The 18,068-nt window shown below is 45.2% G+C and overlaps 1 protein-coding gene across 7 annotated transcripts in view; it reads left to right on the top strand.

Annotated features, from left to right (window-relative positions):
* Positions 1 to 18,068, top strand: part of Rnf43 (ring finger protein 43) — a 60,704-nt gene that overhangs the window by 34,218 nt on the left and 8,418 nt on the right. For 4 of the 7 annotated variants that reach the window (XM_078042311.1, XM_078042309.1, XM_040269035.2 and 1 more), the window contains exons 2-4: positions 10,882 to 11,004; positions 17,671 to 17,745; positions 17,842 to 17,973. In XM_078042311.1, coding sequence (XP_077898437.1) covers positions 17,677 to 17,745; positions 17,842 to 17,973 — 201 coding nt within the window. In that variant the 5' untranslated portion in view covers positions 10,882 to 11,004; positions 17,671 to 17,676. Of the gene's footprint in view, positions 1 to 1,237; positions 5,507 to 8,458; positions 8,495 to 10,881; positions 11,005 to 12,568; positions 12,597 to 17,670; positions 17,746 to 17,841; positions 17,974 to 18,068 lie in introns of those variants that run through there. The other 3 variants (XM_078042313.1, XM_078042310.1, XM_078042312.1) reach the window with 3 other exon arrangements.

Genomic DNA, 18,068 nt, shown 5'->3' with positions numbered 1-18,068 from the left:
AGGTTAATTAAACCATTTTACTCTCTTGCACTGAAATCACCAAACTTAGCAGTGCTAAGTAGCTCTAGTGGTAGTCCAGATGGGCCTCTGTCATACTTAAATAAATATCCTGTTTTCCTCAAATTTCATTTCATTGATGTTTTTCATTAGGACTGGTTTTAGATTGGGGACTTTGAAGCATCAAAATCTTAGCCTAAATGATTACTTAAAAACAAATGCTACCTATTTCCAACAGGTTTCTAAATTCCTGCCAACTTGGGCATGAGTCTGCCTGGAATAAGAAGAGCAAAAGCATAAGGCAGACTGTGTCTAGGCTGTCTACAAATAGTTTATTGGATTAGGAGTGAGAGTTAAGCAGACTGCCTCGTTGTGGTAACAGTTAAGGCCATGCCTCAGAAGGGCCTTGGCCAAAGCATGCTTAAAGCCATCTCCTGGAAATGTGTTGATTTAGGTGTCACCCTTAGCAATAACCATCTTGGCCTTTCTGTGGAGGACTCTGGGTGACAGCTAGCCTTGGTGCTGCATCCTATAGGACGAAGGTCTTCCCTAGGACAGTGATCAGACTGAGGTGACCTTTCAGAACTTCTTAGTAGGATTCTTCGGTGATTGAGTCCTGAGTTCCTCACCTGGGGGGTAAGGAGTCCAAACCACACGACTAGTGCATATCCTAAGGTCTTAAAATGTATGGTCCTTAGAACTTTGGTATTCTGTCTCATAGCCTTCCTTCCAAAGATCTCTGATGTAACCATATAATGATATTTGATGGGCTTCTTTTTCTCAGTTCATAACTTTAGGAGTAGCTTCTTAGTGCACTTATATAGCTAGAGATCATTCTGGACTGAGTCAGACAAAACCTGACAGTGGGGATGCATTCTTGGAAATGTGCCTTAGGCAGTTTTGTCATGTGAACATCACAGCCCGATTACACAAACCGACACGGTATAGGTCACAGTGTGGCCTCTTAACGCCATCAAGATACACAGTAAACAAGATATCTGAAGCTGTTGCCTGTATTACACTATATTGTGTTTTATAGGAAACTTTAAAAAATAAGTAGAGGGCATTAAAATAATTATAAAAAGTATAGCATAGTAAATACAGTAACACAGTCATTGATTATCATCACCAAGTACCATGTCCTACACATAGGTGTACATGCCATATTTTGATGTGACTGGCAGCACTGGGGGTTTGTTTACACCAGCATCACCCCAGATGTGTGAGTGATGTGCTACACTGTGATGTCATGGTGTTGTGACATCACTAGGTGATGGGAATTTTTCAGCATCAGTATGATCTTATAGGAACACTGTCACATAGCAGTCCAGTATTATCTAAATGTCATAATGTGGAGCACTTGGGTGGAGGTTGAGATTTTCCTCCTCTCTGTCTGGTTGCTGCCAAACTTTCTTCTCTGATATCAGTTTATTTCTAAAACAACTCAAAGGCTGAGGATGTGGCACAGTGGCATATGTGGAGGCTGTGAATTCAATCCCCAGCAATAGAAAAAAAAAAAAAAGTTAACTCTTTTGTATCCTAGTGTGGTGGTGCACCCATGTAATCCCAGCAATTCAGGAGGCTGAGGCAGAAGGATTGCAAGTTCAAGGCCAGCCTCAGAAACTTAGTGAGACTCTGTCTCAAAATAAAAATAAAAAGGTCTGGGGATGTAGTTCAGTGGTAAAGCACCCCTGGGTTTGATCCTCAGTACCAAAAACAAATAAAATAAAACAGCTCAGATAGTTAGTTCTTCTTTCTCCTTGCTTTCCTCTGCTAGCCTGTGACCCTGTGAATCACCCATACAAATCTGCCAGGCAAAGTGTGAAGTCAGGAAAACCCCACTTTGGTGGCCATTTCCATATAAAGAAGTCTAGTTACATCACAGAGCTTGGACACAATCTGAGATGAGGATAGATGAACTTTAAAATTAAAGAATGAGGCCCTTAATGTGGGGTAAGGAAGTGAGGGAAAGGAGAGTCTAGCTGAATGACCATTATTTGGGTCTGAGCTTCTGTGACCTATAATTTCAGGACACACCTGTCTCATCCTATACAAACAGGGACTGTTCACTGAGAAAGCATCTCAGCATGGCGTCTGGGTCTGGCTACCTTTGTTGTGGCTGGGAAAAAGAGATGAGATAAATCCTCAAGGAAGGAAGCTGAGGCTGGTAGGCAGAAGGAACACAGGTGCAGAGGCAAGAGCAGCAGAGGGAATCAGCTTCTGGCTTGTTCATGGGGTTCTGAGCCTCCACCACAGGTCCCTGTGCTGTGGTATTGGCTAATGTTTGCCATTCCACACCGACTGCCTCCCCAGCATGGTTCCCGAGGCAGCATGGTGGTGCACAGGGACTGAACCTAGGAGACCTCACCCCCCTGTAACTAGTCATATAACCACGGGCAGTCTATAATGAGTCCCACTTTCCTCATCTTCTGCTTTTGTTTTGCTTTTTTGAAATGGAGTCTCAATGTGTTGTCTAGGATAATCTAACACCCAGGCTCAAGTGATCCTCCTCCTTCCGCCTCAGCCTCCCAAGTAGCTCAGACACATGCTACCACCCAGAAGTTTTGAAGGTCCCTAATAGGGACTGAATAGGACCATCCTGAACCAGGCTCATCTGTTAGCATTTCACATTTCTTTAATAAATTGTAGGGTAGATTCAATTTGAGTTTGATTTATTCATTCACCAAATATTAAAGTCCTATGATGTGCAGAAACCCGCATGGGACTTTCAAGTCCCCACCACCACCACCAACTCCCCCTCCTTGCCCAGACTTTGCCACCTCACTCCCTATTTGATTCTGGCTATCATTTTAGTTCTACTTTTTTAAAAAAAATTTTTAGTTGTAGATGGACACAATATCATTGTTTTATTTATTCATTACTTTTATATGGTGCTGAGACTCAAACCCAGTGCCTCACACCTGCGAGGCAAGCACTCTACCACTGAGCTACAACCCCAGCTCCTCAGTTCTACTCTTGACAGCTTTTTTGTTCACCACATCCCTGTCACCCCAGGAAAGTTCCCTGAATCCAGTAAGACACACTGGAGTCCTCTGCCAGCCATCTTCTGCAGGTGCACTCTCATCCGATGGCCTAAGGTTATGCTTCCCTCTCCCCACCGACATACTTTTGTAATTTAAAAGATTATACAGTGAAGCAGGAATACACTTGCTTATAAAAGAATTTTTAACAAAATAGACAAAGAGAAACTCTTCTTGACAATTCCCCTGCCTCCCAACTTTATTTGTTAGAAAACTCAGCCATCCCAGAATGATAGAGACAAGTTGAGTTGAAGCTGGCAAATAGATCTAGAGCTTTCCAAATCCATGCCCCTAGGCTCTAACCTGTGGACGAGATTATTGTCCTCTTTAAATAGTGACCAAGGTGGCTGGGCACAGTGGCTCATGCCTTTAATCCCAGCCACTTTGGAGGCTGAGGCAGGAGGACTGAGGCCAGCCTTAGCAATTTAGTGAGACCCTGTTTCAAAATAAAATTTAAAAGGATTGGGGATGCAGTTCTATGGTAGAGCACCCCTAGGTTCAATCTCCAGTACCCCAATAGATAAATAAATATAAAATATGAAAACACAAGGTGACCAAACTGGAACTCATTGGAGGCTGTTCTGGTGCTGGGAACAGGAAAAAGAGACTTCAGGTCCCCTAGCAGCAGGAGCTCTGCTTTATGGTTCTGGTGTGTCCTGCTACAGGAGATAAGTCAGGTAGTTCTAAGTTCAGATAATGGAGGTTGCACAGGAGAGGATGATTATAAAATCTGGAAAGAGGAAATGAGGAGAAGGGCGCCTTTGATGTCTGGCCAATGTTCCTGATTACGAAGGCAAAATTGTAGCAGGCAGGAGAGTTACCTGTCCAAGGCCTGGGTGAAGGTCTCAGAGAACTGAGAGGTTATTGCAGCAGAGGTGGGGGAGGAGAGAGGCTGGGAAACAGGAGACAGTGGAGAATGAGAATGGCTTGCAGAAGCACACGCCCTAAGAGGAGGAGATGCTGTGGATAAAGGAAGGGCAGCATTAAGTTTGGGGCTCAGTTGAGCCCTGGAATGCCCTTTGTGAGGAGGTAATGAGATCACATGGCTTCCTTCATGGGAAGGAGGCGGGCTGAGAACTGGAAGAGCTTGTTCAGTGGGGTTTGGAGGCCTGAGAAGAGAAGGGAAGTGACTGTGGATAATGAGCTGTCCCAGACTGCGCCTTGCAGAAGGCTGGCATTTAGAGGCACTCTTGACCGCCAAGGGAGAAAGGAGTCAGAAAGGGCTTTGTCTCTTCCAGGAATAAGAAGAGTTATTATTACAGATGTAATAATAAAACCAGCTCTCATTTAATGAGCACTTGCTGAGTGCTGGGCTCTGTGCTAGGCACTCAATATCCATTATCTTTAGTCTTCACAACAATCAAGAAGTATTTTTGTTTCTGTTCTGTAAATGAAGAGTAGGAGGCTCAGAAAAGTTAGGTAACTTGCCCAAGGTCACACAGGTAAATGAGTCAGAATTCGAACCTTAGGTCTGTCTTGAGAGGGAGAGGAATTAAATCAGAACAAATCAATTAAAAGAATGAGGATATAGAACCCATTAAAAAATATGAAACACCAGCTGGGTGCAGAGATGTGTACCTATAGTTCCACCTGCTCAGGAGGCTGAGGCAAGCAGGAGGGTTGCTTGAGCCCAGGAGTTCAGGGCCAGCATGGGCAACAGAGCAAGGCCCTATCTTAAAAAAGAGAGTGGCAGGGCAAGGTGGCACACACTGGTAATCCCAGTGTCTCTGGAGGCTGAGGCAGGAGGATTGAAGGCCAGCCTCAGCAGCTTGGTGAGACCGTGGCTCAAAATAAAAAGGCTGGGGATGTGGCTCAGTGGTTAAGTGCCCCTGGCTTCAATCCCTTTTGCCGAAAGAAGAAAGAAAGAAAGAAAGAGAGAGAGAAAGAGAGAGAAAGAAGAAAGAGGAGAGAGAGAGAGAGAGAGAGAGAGAGAGAGAGAGAGAGAGAGAGAGAGAGAAAAGAAAGAAAGAAAGGAAGGAAAAGAAAAGAATAAGAAATAGAACACATGCCACCAAAGGAAAATTCACATGTCTTTACATAGGAGTATAAAATGTGTGTAAAATTAAGTTCTAAGTCAGAATGACCATGAGAGCAAATTTCTCTCAATTTGTCCCTCATGGTAGCCTCGGGAACAGGGGGTGTCCCAATTCCTGGACTTTCAAGAAGATGAAGACTACCAATCCTTAAATTTCCCCAGTTTCCATGATCCCTCCCCAGCAACACCCTCACCAGATTCCACAGGCTCGTTTCTCCTGGCCGTCTCCTGGTATCACTAAGAGTACTGGTGGCTCAATCTGGAAACTGTGTTTGCATCTTTGTTATAGGACACCTTGCATCCCAAGGAAGCAGACATCTGGGTCTGTTTTCTCCTCAGGAGCCCTCTTCCTGGCTGAGACCTCCCTGGAAGAGGGGGCAAAGACAGCCTGGGTGTCACACACACCCACGGAAGACTGGTGCTGCCTTGCTAGGTAATGAACAGTCTTGCTTGAAATGGCTGGTTTTTGTTTTCAATCTGAGAATATTTGAAATACTTTCATGAAATCATACAAATGAAATCACATAAAAATATATGAATATTGGCTCTCATGCCACTAATATGGCTGTACAGGAAAATGTCACTATATTGTCTTTTTTTAAATAAGTATCTTTTTTTAGTTGTAATTGACACAATACCTTTATTCTATTTATTTGTTTTTATGTGGTGCTGAGGATCGAACCCAGGGCCTCTCGCGAGCTAGGCAAGAGCTAGGCAAGGGCTCTACCACTGAGCCACAACCCCAGCCCCACTATATTGTCTTTTTATCAGATTAAATCTAACTCCAAGGCCCTGTCCCACTAATTGGGTAGAAATTTGTTTCAAGGGAGCTTCCCTCAACAGAGGAGCACAAAAATCCCAGGGTTTTATGAAATCTAGAATGTCCAAGGAACTCCTCTGATATTTGTTCATGCCGGGTCACCACAAATATGTCCATTGTCCAAACACAAATGTTCCCTTGAAAGCCACGTAAGCACATCATCTGTGCCAGGGTCTAACCTCCCAGCATCTGACATTCGGTCATTCTACAGAGGCGCTCCATTTTTGGGCCCCACTGCGATTCTGACTGCTTACTTAGCTCATCCCCAGATCCTTCCCCCAATCCCTCCTGGTTCTAGAGGCGCTGACCATATGCACTCGTACTCATGCACTCACGCTCCTCACACTCCTTTCTGCCTTCAGGATGCTTACATTTCCTCAACAGGTTCAATTTTCACACACACACACACACACACACAAAAAAAAAAAAAAAAAAAAACAAAAAACCTGAAGTTTTTAAGGCTTTTGGCAAATGCCCCAAGGCAAGCAAATAGAAGGTGAGACTACCTTCTTGGACTGGAAGGAGGAAAAAGACACAGAGCAAAGCTTTCATTACACATAGTTTTCATTCTCTTTCATTCTTTCCCAATAGCATAAGATAAAACTCAGTATCTCAATATATTATCCTATGATATTCAAAGCAAAACACCAAAGTCCCCCTTTACTTCCTCCTAATTCCTCTCCCAGAGCCACCATTATCAGATCTTTGATTGTCTTTTTAGTTAACCACCAGTTATCTGGTGATAGGCCTTCAATATTTATCAATTTTAATGATGTAGTAGGCCCTGAAGGGCAACTAGGTTGGGGGCAGGATAGATTTCATCACAGCCTGGGGGGGAGACGGAAAACAGCAGAGAATTCCAACACAGTGGGAAAGTCTCTGGTTAGGGAGATGCAGGCAGGATAGAGCAGCAAGTGCCAGAAGTGTTTCCGGAATTCAGTTATTTTCTCTGGAACATGGGTTGCCAGTGGGGAAAAGGCAGGGGTGGAAAGCAAGCCATGGGGCAAGACTGGGGGGCAGGGCCCAGTCCAGACAGAGCCTTTTAAACTGTGTTTAGGAGTGCAGACTTCATTCCAGGAGCTATTCAGAGCTGTGAGAGCTTTAAGTAGATGGTAACATGCTCAAGTTAGCATTTTAGACTGCGTTGGCTATGTGAGTAGGGTAATGTGAACCTGGTCGGGAGGTTATTTCAGTCCATCAGGATATCAATGATCATGGCATATATTAGAGTAGCCTTAGTGAGAATGGAAGAAAGTGGTCAAATAAGAGGAATATGTAGGAGGTAGAATTGTTAGAATTTAATGATTGGATATTGGTGATTGGAGGTGGGAGCAAGGAAATAGAACAGGCTAGGAGGATAATATCTGGCTTGGATAACAGATGAATGAGTTCTGATCTCTAAGATAGGGAATCCTGGAGAGCAGTTTGGAGGGAGAGAATGACTTGTTCCATTTTGAACAGGCTGAGTTTGAGAATCTCACAAAGATTCTTCAAGTAGAAGGGCCCAGGGGGCAGTTGGATATATGTGTCTAGAATTCGAGAGAATACAGGCTGTGACCTAGTCTTCTGTATGAAGAACCAAGGCTCCGGGATTGACTGGGTCACTCAGAGCACTTTAAAAGTGAGAAGGGCCAGACACAGTGGCCTCTGCCTGTCAGCCCAGTGACTCTGGAGACTGAGTTAGGAGTATCCCACAACTTAGTGAGACCCTGTCACTAAATAAAATATTTTTTAAAAGATCTGGGAATGTGGCTCAGTAGTTAAGTACTCCTGGGTTCAATCCCAGGTACCAAAAAAAAAAAAAAAAAAAAAAAAAAGTAAACTGATCTTTAGTTTTTTTGGTTTTTTTTTTTTTAGCTTATTTTATTCTACTACTACTTTCCATTTCTTCTGATCTTTATCATTTGCTAGCTGTGTGTTCCTGGGCATGCTGCTTAACCTTTAGTGCCTCAGTTTTCTCATCTTTAAAATGAGGATAATAATAGTTTCCATATCATAGTTTTGTCATGAGAATGAAAATAGTTAATACCTAGGACTGGGGTTGTGGCTCAGTGGTAGAGCACTCACATAGAATGTGCAAGGCCCTGGGTTTGATCCTCAGCACCATATAAAAATAAGTAAATAAAATCAAGGTATTGTGTCCAGCAACAACTTAAAAATAAAATTTTAAAAAAAGAAAGACTTAATACACAGAAATGCTTAGAGCAATCACTGGCCCACAGTAGTTACTCAATAAATAGAAACCACTATATCATCCTCCTTATTTTTATTAGCATGGACAATGATCCTATTCATTTGGAGTTCTATGATTCCAGAGGATGGAGTCAGACAGCTAACTTCTAATCTTGTGTGACCTTGACATCTCTGAGCCTCAAGCTCCTCTTCTTTATATGAGGATGATAACATCTACCTCATAGTTAAATAATGTCTGAAGCCCTGGTGTGAAAGAGACATTTACTAATGGTTAATCTCCCCTTCCCTCTTCCATAGTTGTTGGTTTAGAACCAGGCAAATCTGGTGACTCTGACACCAGGTTTCCCACTTCTGTCCTGTTCTGCTTTGTAGATGCTGGTTCCTGGTTAAGGCCTGCGGGGCAGAGTGGTAGGTAAATATTTTCAAATCCTTCTCCAAAATGACTTTCCCCCTCTCCCTATCAGCCCTCTTGTCAGTGAGAGGCTTCTTGTGGTCATCATGAGAATGCTGGATCGTTGGGGGAGGTGGAAGAGCAAGCAAAGCCATGGGCCTGCTGGATCCAGTGGTGATACACCTTAGTATTCCAGCTATTTGGAAGGCTGAGGATCTAAGATAAAAAGGGCTGGGATGTAGCTCAGTGGTAGAGCACCCCTGGATTCAATCCCCAGTACTGCAAAAAAGAAAAAGGCAATGGACTTCTGTTAGAAGTCTATTCCTTCTTCCTTCCTTCCTCCCCTTATAGGGCCAGCAATCGAACCCAGGACCTAGCACATGCTAGGCAAGTGCTCTACCACTGAGCCACATCCCAGCCCTTACATCTTTTGATCTACTGGAGCAGCTGACTTGTGATTCCTTACCACACCAGATGAGATCTCTGCAGTCACCAGGGCAATCCTTCTCAAATGGTTCCTGCCCCGTGACTTATTCTTGCTGGCCTTTGCAGCCTTGTCTCCTGCCTTCTCTTTTGTGACAGACCTATTTTCCTGCAGCCCATCTCAACCTGATGTCTTGGCACAAGTGGCTTCCTCTGCCAAGAACATACCTCTCCATCACCATCCCTTTTTGCTCGTCCATTATGTGAACAGTACCTGTTTAGCCTCCAAGGAAGCTTCAAGTCATCTTTATCCTCCACGTAGGATTATTAGTCCCCTCTTTTTTTATTCTCCCACAGGCCCTTAAACAAACTGTTATGGTAACCTCACAGAATGATGTGTTTCCCTGCTTGTTTCCTGAGCTGCCTTAAGACAACAAGTTTCTCTTATTTGTCATTGACTCCTCAGTGCATTTTACAGTGCCTGGCACTCTGGGATTCTTCAGTGTTGGTAGAATTAAAAAATGAATGAATGTACGAACAGATGAATGGACAGGTAGACAGACTAATTGAGTTTGTTGAGCAAGGAGCTATATCTTCACTCAAGTAATTATAGCCCAAGCCTCATTCCAGCCTTTTTCTGGGGGCAGGGGTGGGTAACCTTTCTCCCTCACTAAACTTCAATCACCACCAGCCTAGTAGTCCTTAAATTCTCAGAATAAGATTGGAATTCCTTCCTATATTGACACACCTGACCTAGAGATTTTTGTTCACAAGGATACAATTCAAAGCAAGGTAGTACTTATTTATTAAGAACCTACTATGTTCAAGGGACTGTAGTTATACAATGAGAGGAAATAGCTGGAAGTGCTTTCAGAAAGTGACTGTGTTTCTAAATCTATCTTCAACATTATTGTCTTCATAAATTCAAAATTCTCTATGGTTTCCCTGGTGGTTCCTTCTGGAAGTCCTTCAGACTTCAGCATGAGTGGAGAGGAAAATGTGGGCAGCTCCCTGGGAGGAATTCCTTTCTTTCCAGGATACACTGAGTTTCCACCATATGGGAATCTCTGGTAGATAGGATTATCCAGAATAAAATAAACCATCCTTTGTTCTCATAGCACTCTGTCATTTTATTCAGGAAAAGTTGTATTCCAGGGAGTTTGAGAATCATCTTGAAAGAGAAGAGTTTTAGTAGGGCAGTCTCATCCCTTTGATGAGGGGATCCTCAAATTTCTGCTAGCTCATGTTGGCCCACTTCTCTTTTAATCATTGTTCAGCATCAACTGGGCTTAGAGGCACGGGGACTTGGACTGGACCTTCAGAGTAGATGGGCCTTGCTGGCTCCTTCTCCACTGCATCTTTTTGGGGACAGGAGGAGCTCCTAGGAATTATGCTAACCAAGTCCCCTCCCAAGATAGTTGCTTCTCCCTACCAACACCTTGCTTGATCCTGTTATGGGCATAGAGAACAGGCAAAGGAGGAGAGTGGGAGAAGCAAAATAGCATCAACTTAGAAGACCCATGCCATGGGAGAGATGAGAATCCACAGGACAACAGCTGCTGGGAGCATCTCAGGGAGGCAGGAGGCACCAGCAACACCTAGTTATTGGAGCAGGTAGAAGGATCAGGAATTGAAAAGTTGGGGCCAGAAAAGGAGCTCTCTGCATCTGGCCAGTTTAGAAAAGCAGGAGGGTTGTTGGAGCTGCTTTGCAGCTGCCTCTTCATTTATATTCCTCTAGGAGAGCCTTTCTCCAACCTGTCCTCCCACCTGTATCCTTGGCCCCAGAACCTCTGAAATGACAACTAATGGTTACTAGCATACCACCAAGCTATCCAGTAATAAGGCCCACTCTTTGGTACCACCAAAAGGCCTACTTGGAACCTGCCTAGAATAGTTAGAGGGCTTGGTTCTCTATCCTGCCTCCTAGAGCCTTCCTAACCCAGGTCTTTTTCTCTCTCTCTCTCTCTCTTTCTCTCTGCAGTCCCACCCCCTGTACCTGTGCAATGCCAGTGATGATGACAATTTGGAGCCTGGATTCATCAGTATCGTCAAGCTGGAGAGTCCCCGACGGGCCCCTCGCCCCTGCCTGTCACTGGCCAGCAAGGTAGATTCACATTTGACCCTCCAAATGCCCTGAATGTACCCAGCTCCAGGCTGTGAGAGGCCCCTGGGCTGTCTTGTTACCTTGTCATTTAAGAGTGATGTGCTTGATTCCCTCAGGTTTTCCTCACCTGTGACTGGTCAGAGAGAGGTGAAAATCCACGCCTCTGCCTTTTCTCCACCAACCAGCACCATCAGAACTTTTTGACTTGCATGCTAGCTACCCAGCCTCTTCCTCCTCTATCACTTAGGAATTCCTAAGTCCCTTCTCCTGTCCAGATCAGAGCAAAGATGATTTAGATGAAGGGCTCTTCTGTCCTTCAGAAATACTTACTGAGCACTTTTCTAAGAACAGCAAAACAGAAGCCATCGCCCCTACCCTTAAAATGTTTGCCTGTTTTTCCGAAGTTGTGAACTGCTGGCCTGCAAGCTAGCTTTGGCTTGCACAACGGTTGTGCTTAGCCCACACAATGACTTTTCAAAACATAAGTCAATTGCTACATTTAAAGATTGGATATGTTTACATAAAACTCCAGATTTTCAGCTTTTCTGGAAGAAAACTCAGAAGCTCCAACAGCACTTGCCCCACATTCTCACAGGCCACAGTTGGCAGGAGCTAGGGAGGAGCTGCCTCCTCTCTACAGCTTCGGGCTCCCTCTGTTCGCCATGTTCTACTCTATCCTGCTACCTCACTGGCCCTGGAAATATTTGTTCTTGTGATCCCTGCTTTAACTAATAATGATAGTTGCTGTTTTCTATGTGATTACCACTGTACCCAGATTTACATACATCAGATTCTTTGTATGTATCATCTCATTTACTTTTTACAACAATCTGGAAAGGCAGGTATTCCTCTCCATTTGGCATAGGAGGTAAGTGAGAATCAGAAACATTAAGTGACTTGCCAGAGCAACACAACTCAGGAGGGGTGGAGCTGATATTTGAACCCAGCCCTGTCTGGTTCTCAACTTAGGTTTTTAATCTTTCTACTGTGCTGCCTTCCATTCTAGCTGGAAAATTTGAATGTATGCATACAGTATATTTAGATTGTATGTGGCACAGATGGGTGTACTTAAGGGAGAGGATCCTGCCTCCAGGGTTGGTAAGAGAGGAGAGTAATACCCACAATCTTTGTGCTGGTTCCTTGTACTCATGCCCAGATCCCTTGGGGATTTCCTGATCCTCCTGAGATTCAAAGGGAAATAACCTGAGGTTCTTAATTCATCCCACAGAGGGCAGGGTTATGGGCAGATTCTGAATATAGCTTTGGGGATGTAGCTCAGTGGTAGAGTGCTTATGTAGCTTGCACAAGGCCCTGGGTTCAGTCCCTGAGGCCCCCACAGGTAATTGATGATATTCTCCTAGTCTGGCCATGCTAATGCAGGAGGGGTTCCAGGGAAGGTAGGAAGCAGGGGCTGGGTCACATATAGAGGAGCTGGAGACTGTGGCATCCCTGCAAAGCTCTAGAGATCTTTAATGAAAGCAGAATTTTGTTAGTCTAAAGCTGCCCTGTTTCTGGGTATTTCATTTTCCCTGTTTGACAATTCATTTATTCATTTGGTAAGCAGCCTGGACTACATGAAGTAGAGTGTGAATGTGAGTAGACCATGTGTTGGGGGGAGGGGGAAGAAGTATTCAGAGAAACTATGATGGGTTTCTTGTTTCTTTCTTCTTCTCTTCTTCCTCCTTCTCTTTCTCCTTCTTCTTTACCTATTATAAAAGACAAATATGTTTATCTGGAAATTTTACAGAAAATTGTAACTAAGTTCTTAGAAATGTCTAAAATTCTGCCACCCAGAGTCCCCACTGTTCTTTTACTGGAGTGCATGCCTTCACAGCACATAGACACTTAGTAAACTCAGGGTGCATCCATGGGGGAGGCTTCTCTTTGCCTCTGGAGGACCGCACTACTGCAGAGAGCTGGGACATGTACACAGATGCTGTGATCAGCGCCCTTTGAAGTGTTGTTTCCTTCACCATAAAATGAGACTTTGATTTCTATCCCCATGATTACAGGGGTAAAAATGATGTATGTCAAGTGCCAAATAGTACCTGAGTTAAAACAAACACAAAACCATAAACCGTTAGGGTTTAGAAGGACTACCTGGGCTGACCTGGGCTGCTACCTCGTGACCACAGTCCCTGCTTCCTCCCCTGCACATACTCATTGCCTGGTTTCTCCCTGTCACTCCGTGGGAATTATTCTAGCCCCAGCCCATAGCTTCTGATTGGTCAGTTCCAAGCCTTCCTATAGGTTTCATCCTTTGACCTGACCAAGTAGCTCCTACCTGGGCTCCCGGCTCAACAGAGGTCTGTGAGAGTAGTAATATGAGTCTTTGAACTACTTCCAAGGTTTCAGAAGTCCTTTGGGCTTGATCGAAACATTTGTTTTTGCTTTTGGTTAGAATTCTATCAGTTAAATGTGTTAATACAGATTATCTCATGGGAATATGAATTGCATATAATAAATGTAGTTAGTTTAGCATGTATTTTTTAATATAGCCTTGGGGGGTATAAGAGTAAGTTGACATCTTTGGGAAGGTAAAACTTGAAAACCATTGACCCATATTAGCTCTGTTGTGGTTTTTCCTATTAGTATCAATGTTGCCACCATCATTGACAAAGCTGGGATTCGTGAGAGTTTGAAGCCTAGTTCCCCTGCTGTTCCTAGTATGACTTGGGCATTTTAGCTCATCTCTCTGAGCTTCTGTTTCCTCATCTATAGAAGTAGAATAATAATAGGACATATGTCATAGTAGTCATGAGGATTTAATGAAACAGTACAAATGGAAGCTCTTAGCCTTATGCACATAGTAACCATTCAATAAATGAGTGCAGTTATCATTCTATCATCATCATAGACATCATTATCCCCCACTTTTTATTTTTTTATTTTTTGGTGTTGGGGATTGAACCCAGGGCCTCACATGCTCCACTATAAGCTACACACCCTCATCACTAATTCCAAGCTTATATAGTTCACAAAGCTGTCCCCTCCACCCCTTCTATTTTTTCTCTCTCTTTCTCTTCTCTGAAACCCTCACCATAATTCTTTGGGACTTTTCCAATCTTGTCACCACCCCTAGCTAGTCACCCAAATTGGTTTCTGTTTCTTTATTTCCACACTCATCCTAGTGATAAGCCAGGCCCTTATCATCTCACGCCTGGACTAGTGCAGATCTGGAGAGAAGCAGGTGGATGCAAGCCCTGCCTCTGTCACCATGGAGACCACTGCTTGGTGGTTAAGGGCAGGCACTCTAGAGGCAGAAGTCCTAGATGGGAGTCCTGCCTCTACTCCTTATCTATTGGTGACCCTGGGCAAGTTATTTAGTCTCTCTGAGTCTTGGTTTCCTCAACTTGAAAGTGGGGCTGATGGGACTGGGGTTGTAGCTCGGTGGCAGAACACTTGCCTAGCATACATGAGACACTGGGTTCTATCCTCGGCACCATATAAAGATAAATAAATTATAAAATAAAGGTATTGTGTTCATCTACAACTAAAAGAAAAAAGACTGTGCCTTAAAATAAAAGTGGGGTTGATGGCTTTCTTATAGAGTAAGGCATAAATGAAATTGTGTATGCAAAGCATGTGATAATAGCTGATATAATCACAACCTAATACTTAAGGAACACTTACTATGTGCTGGGCCCTATTTTAAGTGCTTTCCATGGACCAATTTATATAGTCCTCACAATAACCCTATGGAGTGGGTCCCTTTATTATTCCATTTTACAGAAAGGAAAACCAAGGCACGGACAGGTTAAAGATCTTGCTGAAAGTCTCACAGCTGACGGTTGGTAGCAGAGTTAGGATTCAAATCTAAGCAGTCTGGACAGAATGGATCTCAATAAAGGTTATATCCTTTCTCCTTCTTTCTACCCTTGCTTTCAAGTCTGGAGGAATCCCACCTCTCCTATTGAAACTTTTCTTCCTGGCACAGTAGAAACAGAAATTCCTCCCTGCAGCACACCGCCAGCAGTTAGGGTCCTTGATGTGCTGTCAACATCATGTCCTGCTCTGTGTACGTTTCATGGAGGTGCCTTGGTGTAGGGGTAGGCAAGGGCCCTTCCCCCACTACCCCCACCTCAAATGAGCTGCCTCACATTGATCTGTTTTGTATACTGAATATTTGTGTCAGATCAATATCTGACAGATAGCGGAGGGAAAGGCATTCTGAAGTGAAAAACATTGGACTACTGGTCTATTCCATTCATTTGTGCTCTAGAATATTATCAACATCATAATTTGTGCACATACATGCCTTATCTCCACAACTAGATCATGAGTTGTTCTAAAGGGCCTGGCCTTCCCTGGCTTGGTGCTTACTCAATCTTGGATGAGCAAGAGATATACAGACAATGTCACTGAGGTCTCTAAGGCCTAGAGAAAAACAACAGCTGACCAGTGAGCCCAGTGAGCAGAGGCAGGATTTTATCTCACTCTCACTGCTCACTCTAATAACTCACAGGCAGGCTAGCTTGTCCCTAGGGCTGGCCCACTCTGCAGTATACAGCAAGGGCTCTGGGTGGTCCTTTTGAAACCCAGTTTTCTGTCCTGTGGGCCTGTCTACTCTCTGTCTGCCTTCTAGATTCTAGTCCCCAAAGAAGTACTTTTTTTCTCCCTAACTCCTATTCTCTTGGGAGCAGGTGGGATAGGTGGCATTGGGGTGCCATCTGTCCCCAGATCTTGCTTTTTATTCCTAGAATTCTGGACACAGGAACCCACTACCTGAAAGTTCTGTTTGTTTTCTCCTGTTGGCCAACTCTCTGGGCTCTTTGATCACTTTTACAACTTTGTAATTATGGGCTGTAATGGGATAGGGTGTTTGAACATCATAGTAATTGCTTTTCACTGTTCCTACCCCAATTCTTCAAAGAGAGAGGGGTGGACAAGCAAGAAAATCTCCAAAGAAGCAAGTCTTTACTTTCCCACATGCTATTCCGGGCCAGTCTGGGTCCAGGGTCTTGTCTGGGCATAGGAAACCTAAGGTCCCTACTTCATGACAACTGGAATGTGAAAGTGCCAGTAGGGTTCCCCAGCCAGGGATTCCTTTCCCTTGTCACTACTCCCTCACCCTTGCTTTGGAGGGCTCTGAAGATAAGGGAGCTTCCTTCTGCCTGGAGGAGATGAGGTAGGGTAGACTTCCTGGGCCAAATTGGATGAGGGAACAATGGAAGCTGTGACTTCTCAGCTCCTTCAGTAATTCCATTCTGAAGTCTTCCTGTGAATTTCCAGTAAATTAACCTTGACTAGATCCAGGCTGGGCCTAAATGCTGGTAGAGGGCCCAGCCCAGATCCTGGGAGAAGGAGTGAAGAAAGAGGGAGTTATCTTCCTAAGCAAAATGGAGCCCATTTGAGTGTCTCCACCACCTTCTCCCACTCCCCTGCCTGCAGGCAGCTGGTTCTGAGGGGCCCCCTGGTCTCTGTCATTGCTTGAGGAGTAGGGAGCAGGAGCAAGGAGCTGCTCCCAGCCTGCCTGGCAGGAGACCTGCCCCAACAGGCTCTCCCTGGGAAGGCAAGCAGAGATCAAAGCCTTGAGAGATGAGTAAGTCCCAGCACTGGCTCCTCTTGCTGCCACTACCACTTGCAGAAGGGTTAACTCTTTCACTGCATGCGGAAGGGCTCAGAGACTCAGCAGGGGCCTGGGATGGGAGGTCACAATCTGACACCATTAAAATGAGCCTTTGCTCTAGGGAGGAAGGCTGGAGGGTGGCTGTGCCCAGCAAGGGGACCCAACACCAGGCCAAGAGCAGCTCCCTGGTGGTGCCTGTGCCTGTAGTTGGTTGTTGGTTTGCTATTGCACCTCCATCCCACCCTTAGCTCTTCTCTCCCTCTCCTGACCCCTCCACAGCCCTAGACCCCTGCTTTTTGTTCTCTTCCTGCCTCTGATATCTGCTCTGCCTGGTGGCTACGTTCTGCTTCCTCGCCTGCTCTTGGAGTCCTTGGTGACCATGCATCTGCATGTGGACACAGTTGTGTCCTTGTGGGAGCAGCTCCTCAGGTCCCTCTCTACTCGAGTCACCCTAAAGGATAGGATGAAGCAATAAAGCACTGGACAAGGACTCCTCTAGGTCCTGGAACTGTAGCCAGAGAGAGTTGGCAAGCTGAGAGTGCTGGGGACAGAGCCTGTGAGATGGGCTTTCCACAGAGAGGAATTGTGTGGGAACAGTGTCCAGGCTCTCCGGCACTCTGCCTAGCAGGGGATGCCCCACAGGCTCCTCTGTCAGGAAGGGCCGGGTCCTGGAGAGTCCAGCCCTGTTCCAAAGTTCTCTGCTTTCTTCCTCTTCCTGTGTGTCCTCCTCCCAGGGGTTCCAGTCATTCATTACTTCTTGTTCTCACACCACTTGTGCCCCGAGGGCAGGGACTGTCCTTAATTTATCCTTCACCCACTCTGAGTACCCAGAGCCATCACTGGGTATCCAATAAACCCTTATGTTTATTCCAGTATGAAGGGAAAGACTGAATGTTACCTTTTGAAGGTGGGACCTGGGTGGGCTCAGGGCAGGGGGGACTAGGCTCCCTGACTCCTTGCATGTGGATATGTGAGTGTGCAGAGGTGTGTTGCATCCAAAATCCTTGGAAGGGATAGATGTGCAGTCTCGGGCCTGGCCTTAGACAGTTTGTGACCCTCTCTGACTCCAGCCAAACCTCTGCTGTGTGTCTCTGTAGGCCCGGATGGCCGGTGAGCGAGGAGCCAGTGCAGTTCTATTTGACATCACAGAGGATCGAGCTGCCGCTGAACAGGTACCCAGGGACACTGGGGTGTTCAAGAAGGGAGCTGAATGAAGTTCCCAGGGGGAGGAGAAGTCACAACAGCCCTTGTGGACACTGTTTCCGTAGCTGCAGCAGCCCCTAGGACTGACTTGGCCAGTGGTGCTCATCTGGGGCAATGATGCAGAAAAGCTCATGGAGTTTGTATATAAGAACCGGAAAGCCCATGTGAGGATTGAGCTGAAGGAGCCCCCTGCATGGGTAAGCACACAGAACCTCCATCTTTGCCATGGCACATGTTCTTACCTCTGTTTTGTCCTGTGGCAACTCCTACCCTAACCCCTAAGACTCCTGGA

The sequence above is a fragment of the Ictidomys tridecemlineatus genome, chromosome 3 (assembly GCF_052094955.1).
Source record: "Ictidomys tridecemlineatus isolate mIctTri1 chromosome 3, mIctTri1.hap1, whole genome shotgun sequence".
Classification (NCBI taxonomy): domain Eukaryota; kingdom Metazoa; phylum Chordata; class Mammalia; order Rodentia; family Sciuridae; genus Ictidomys; species Ictidomys tridecemlineatus.
Note: the sequence above shows the minus strand (reverse complement) of the source record. Positions and strands in the feature narration are given on the sequence as shown.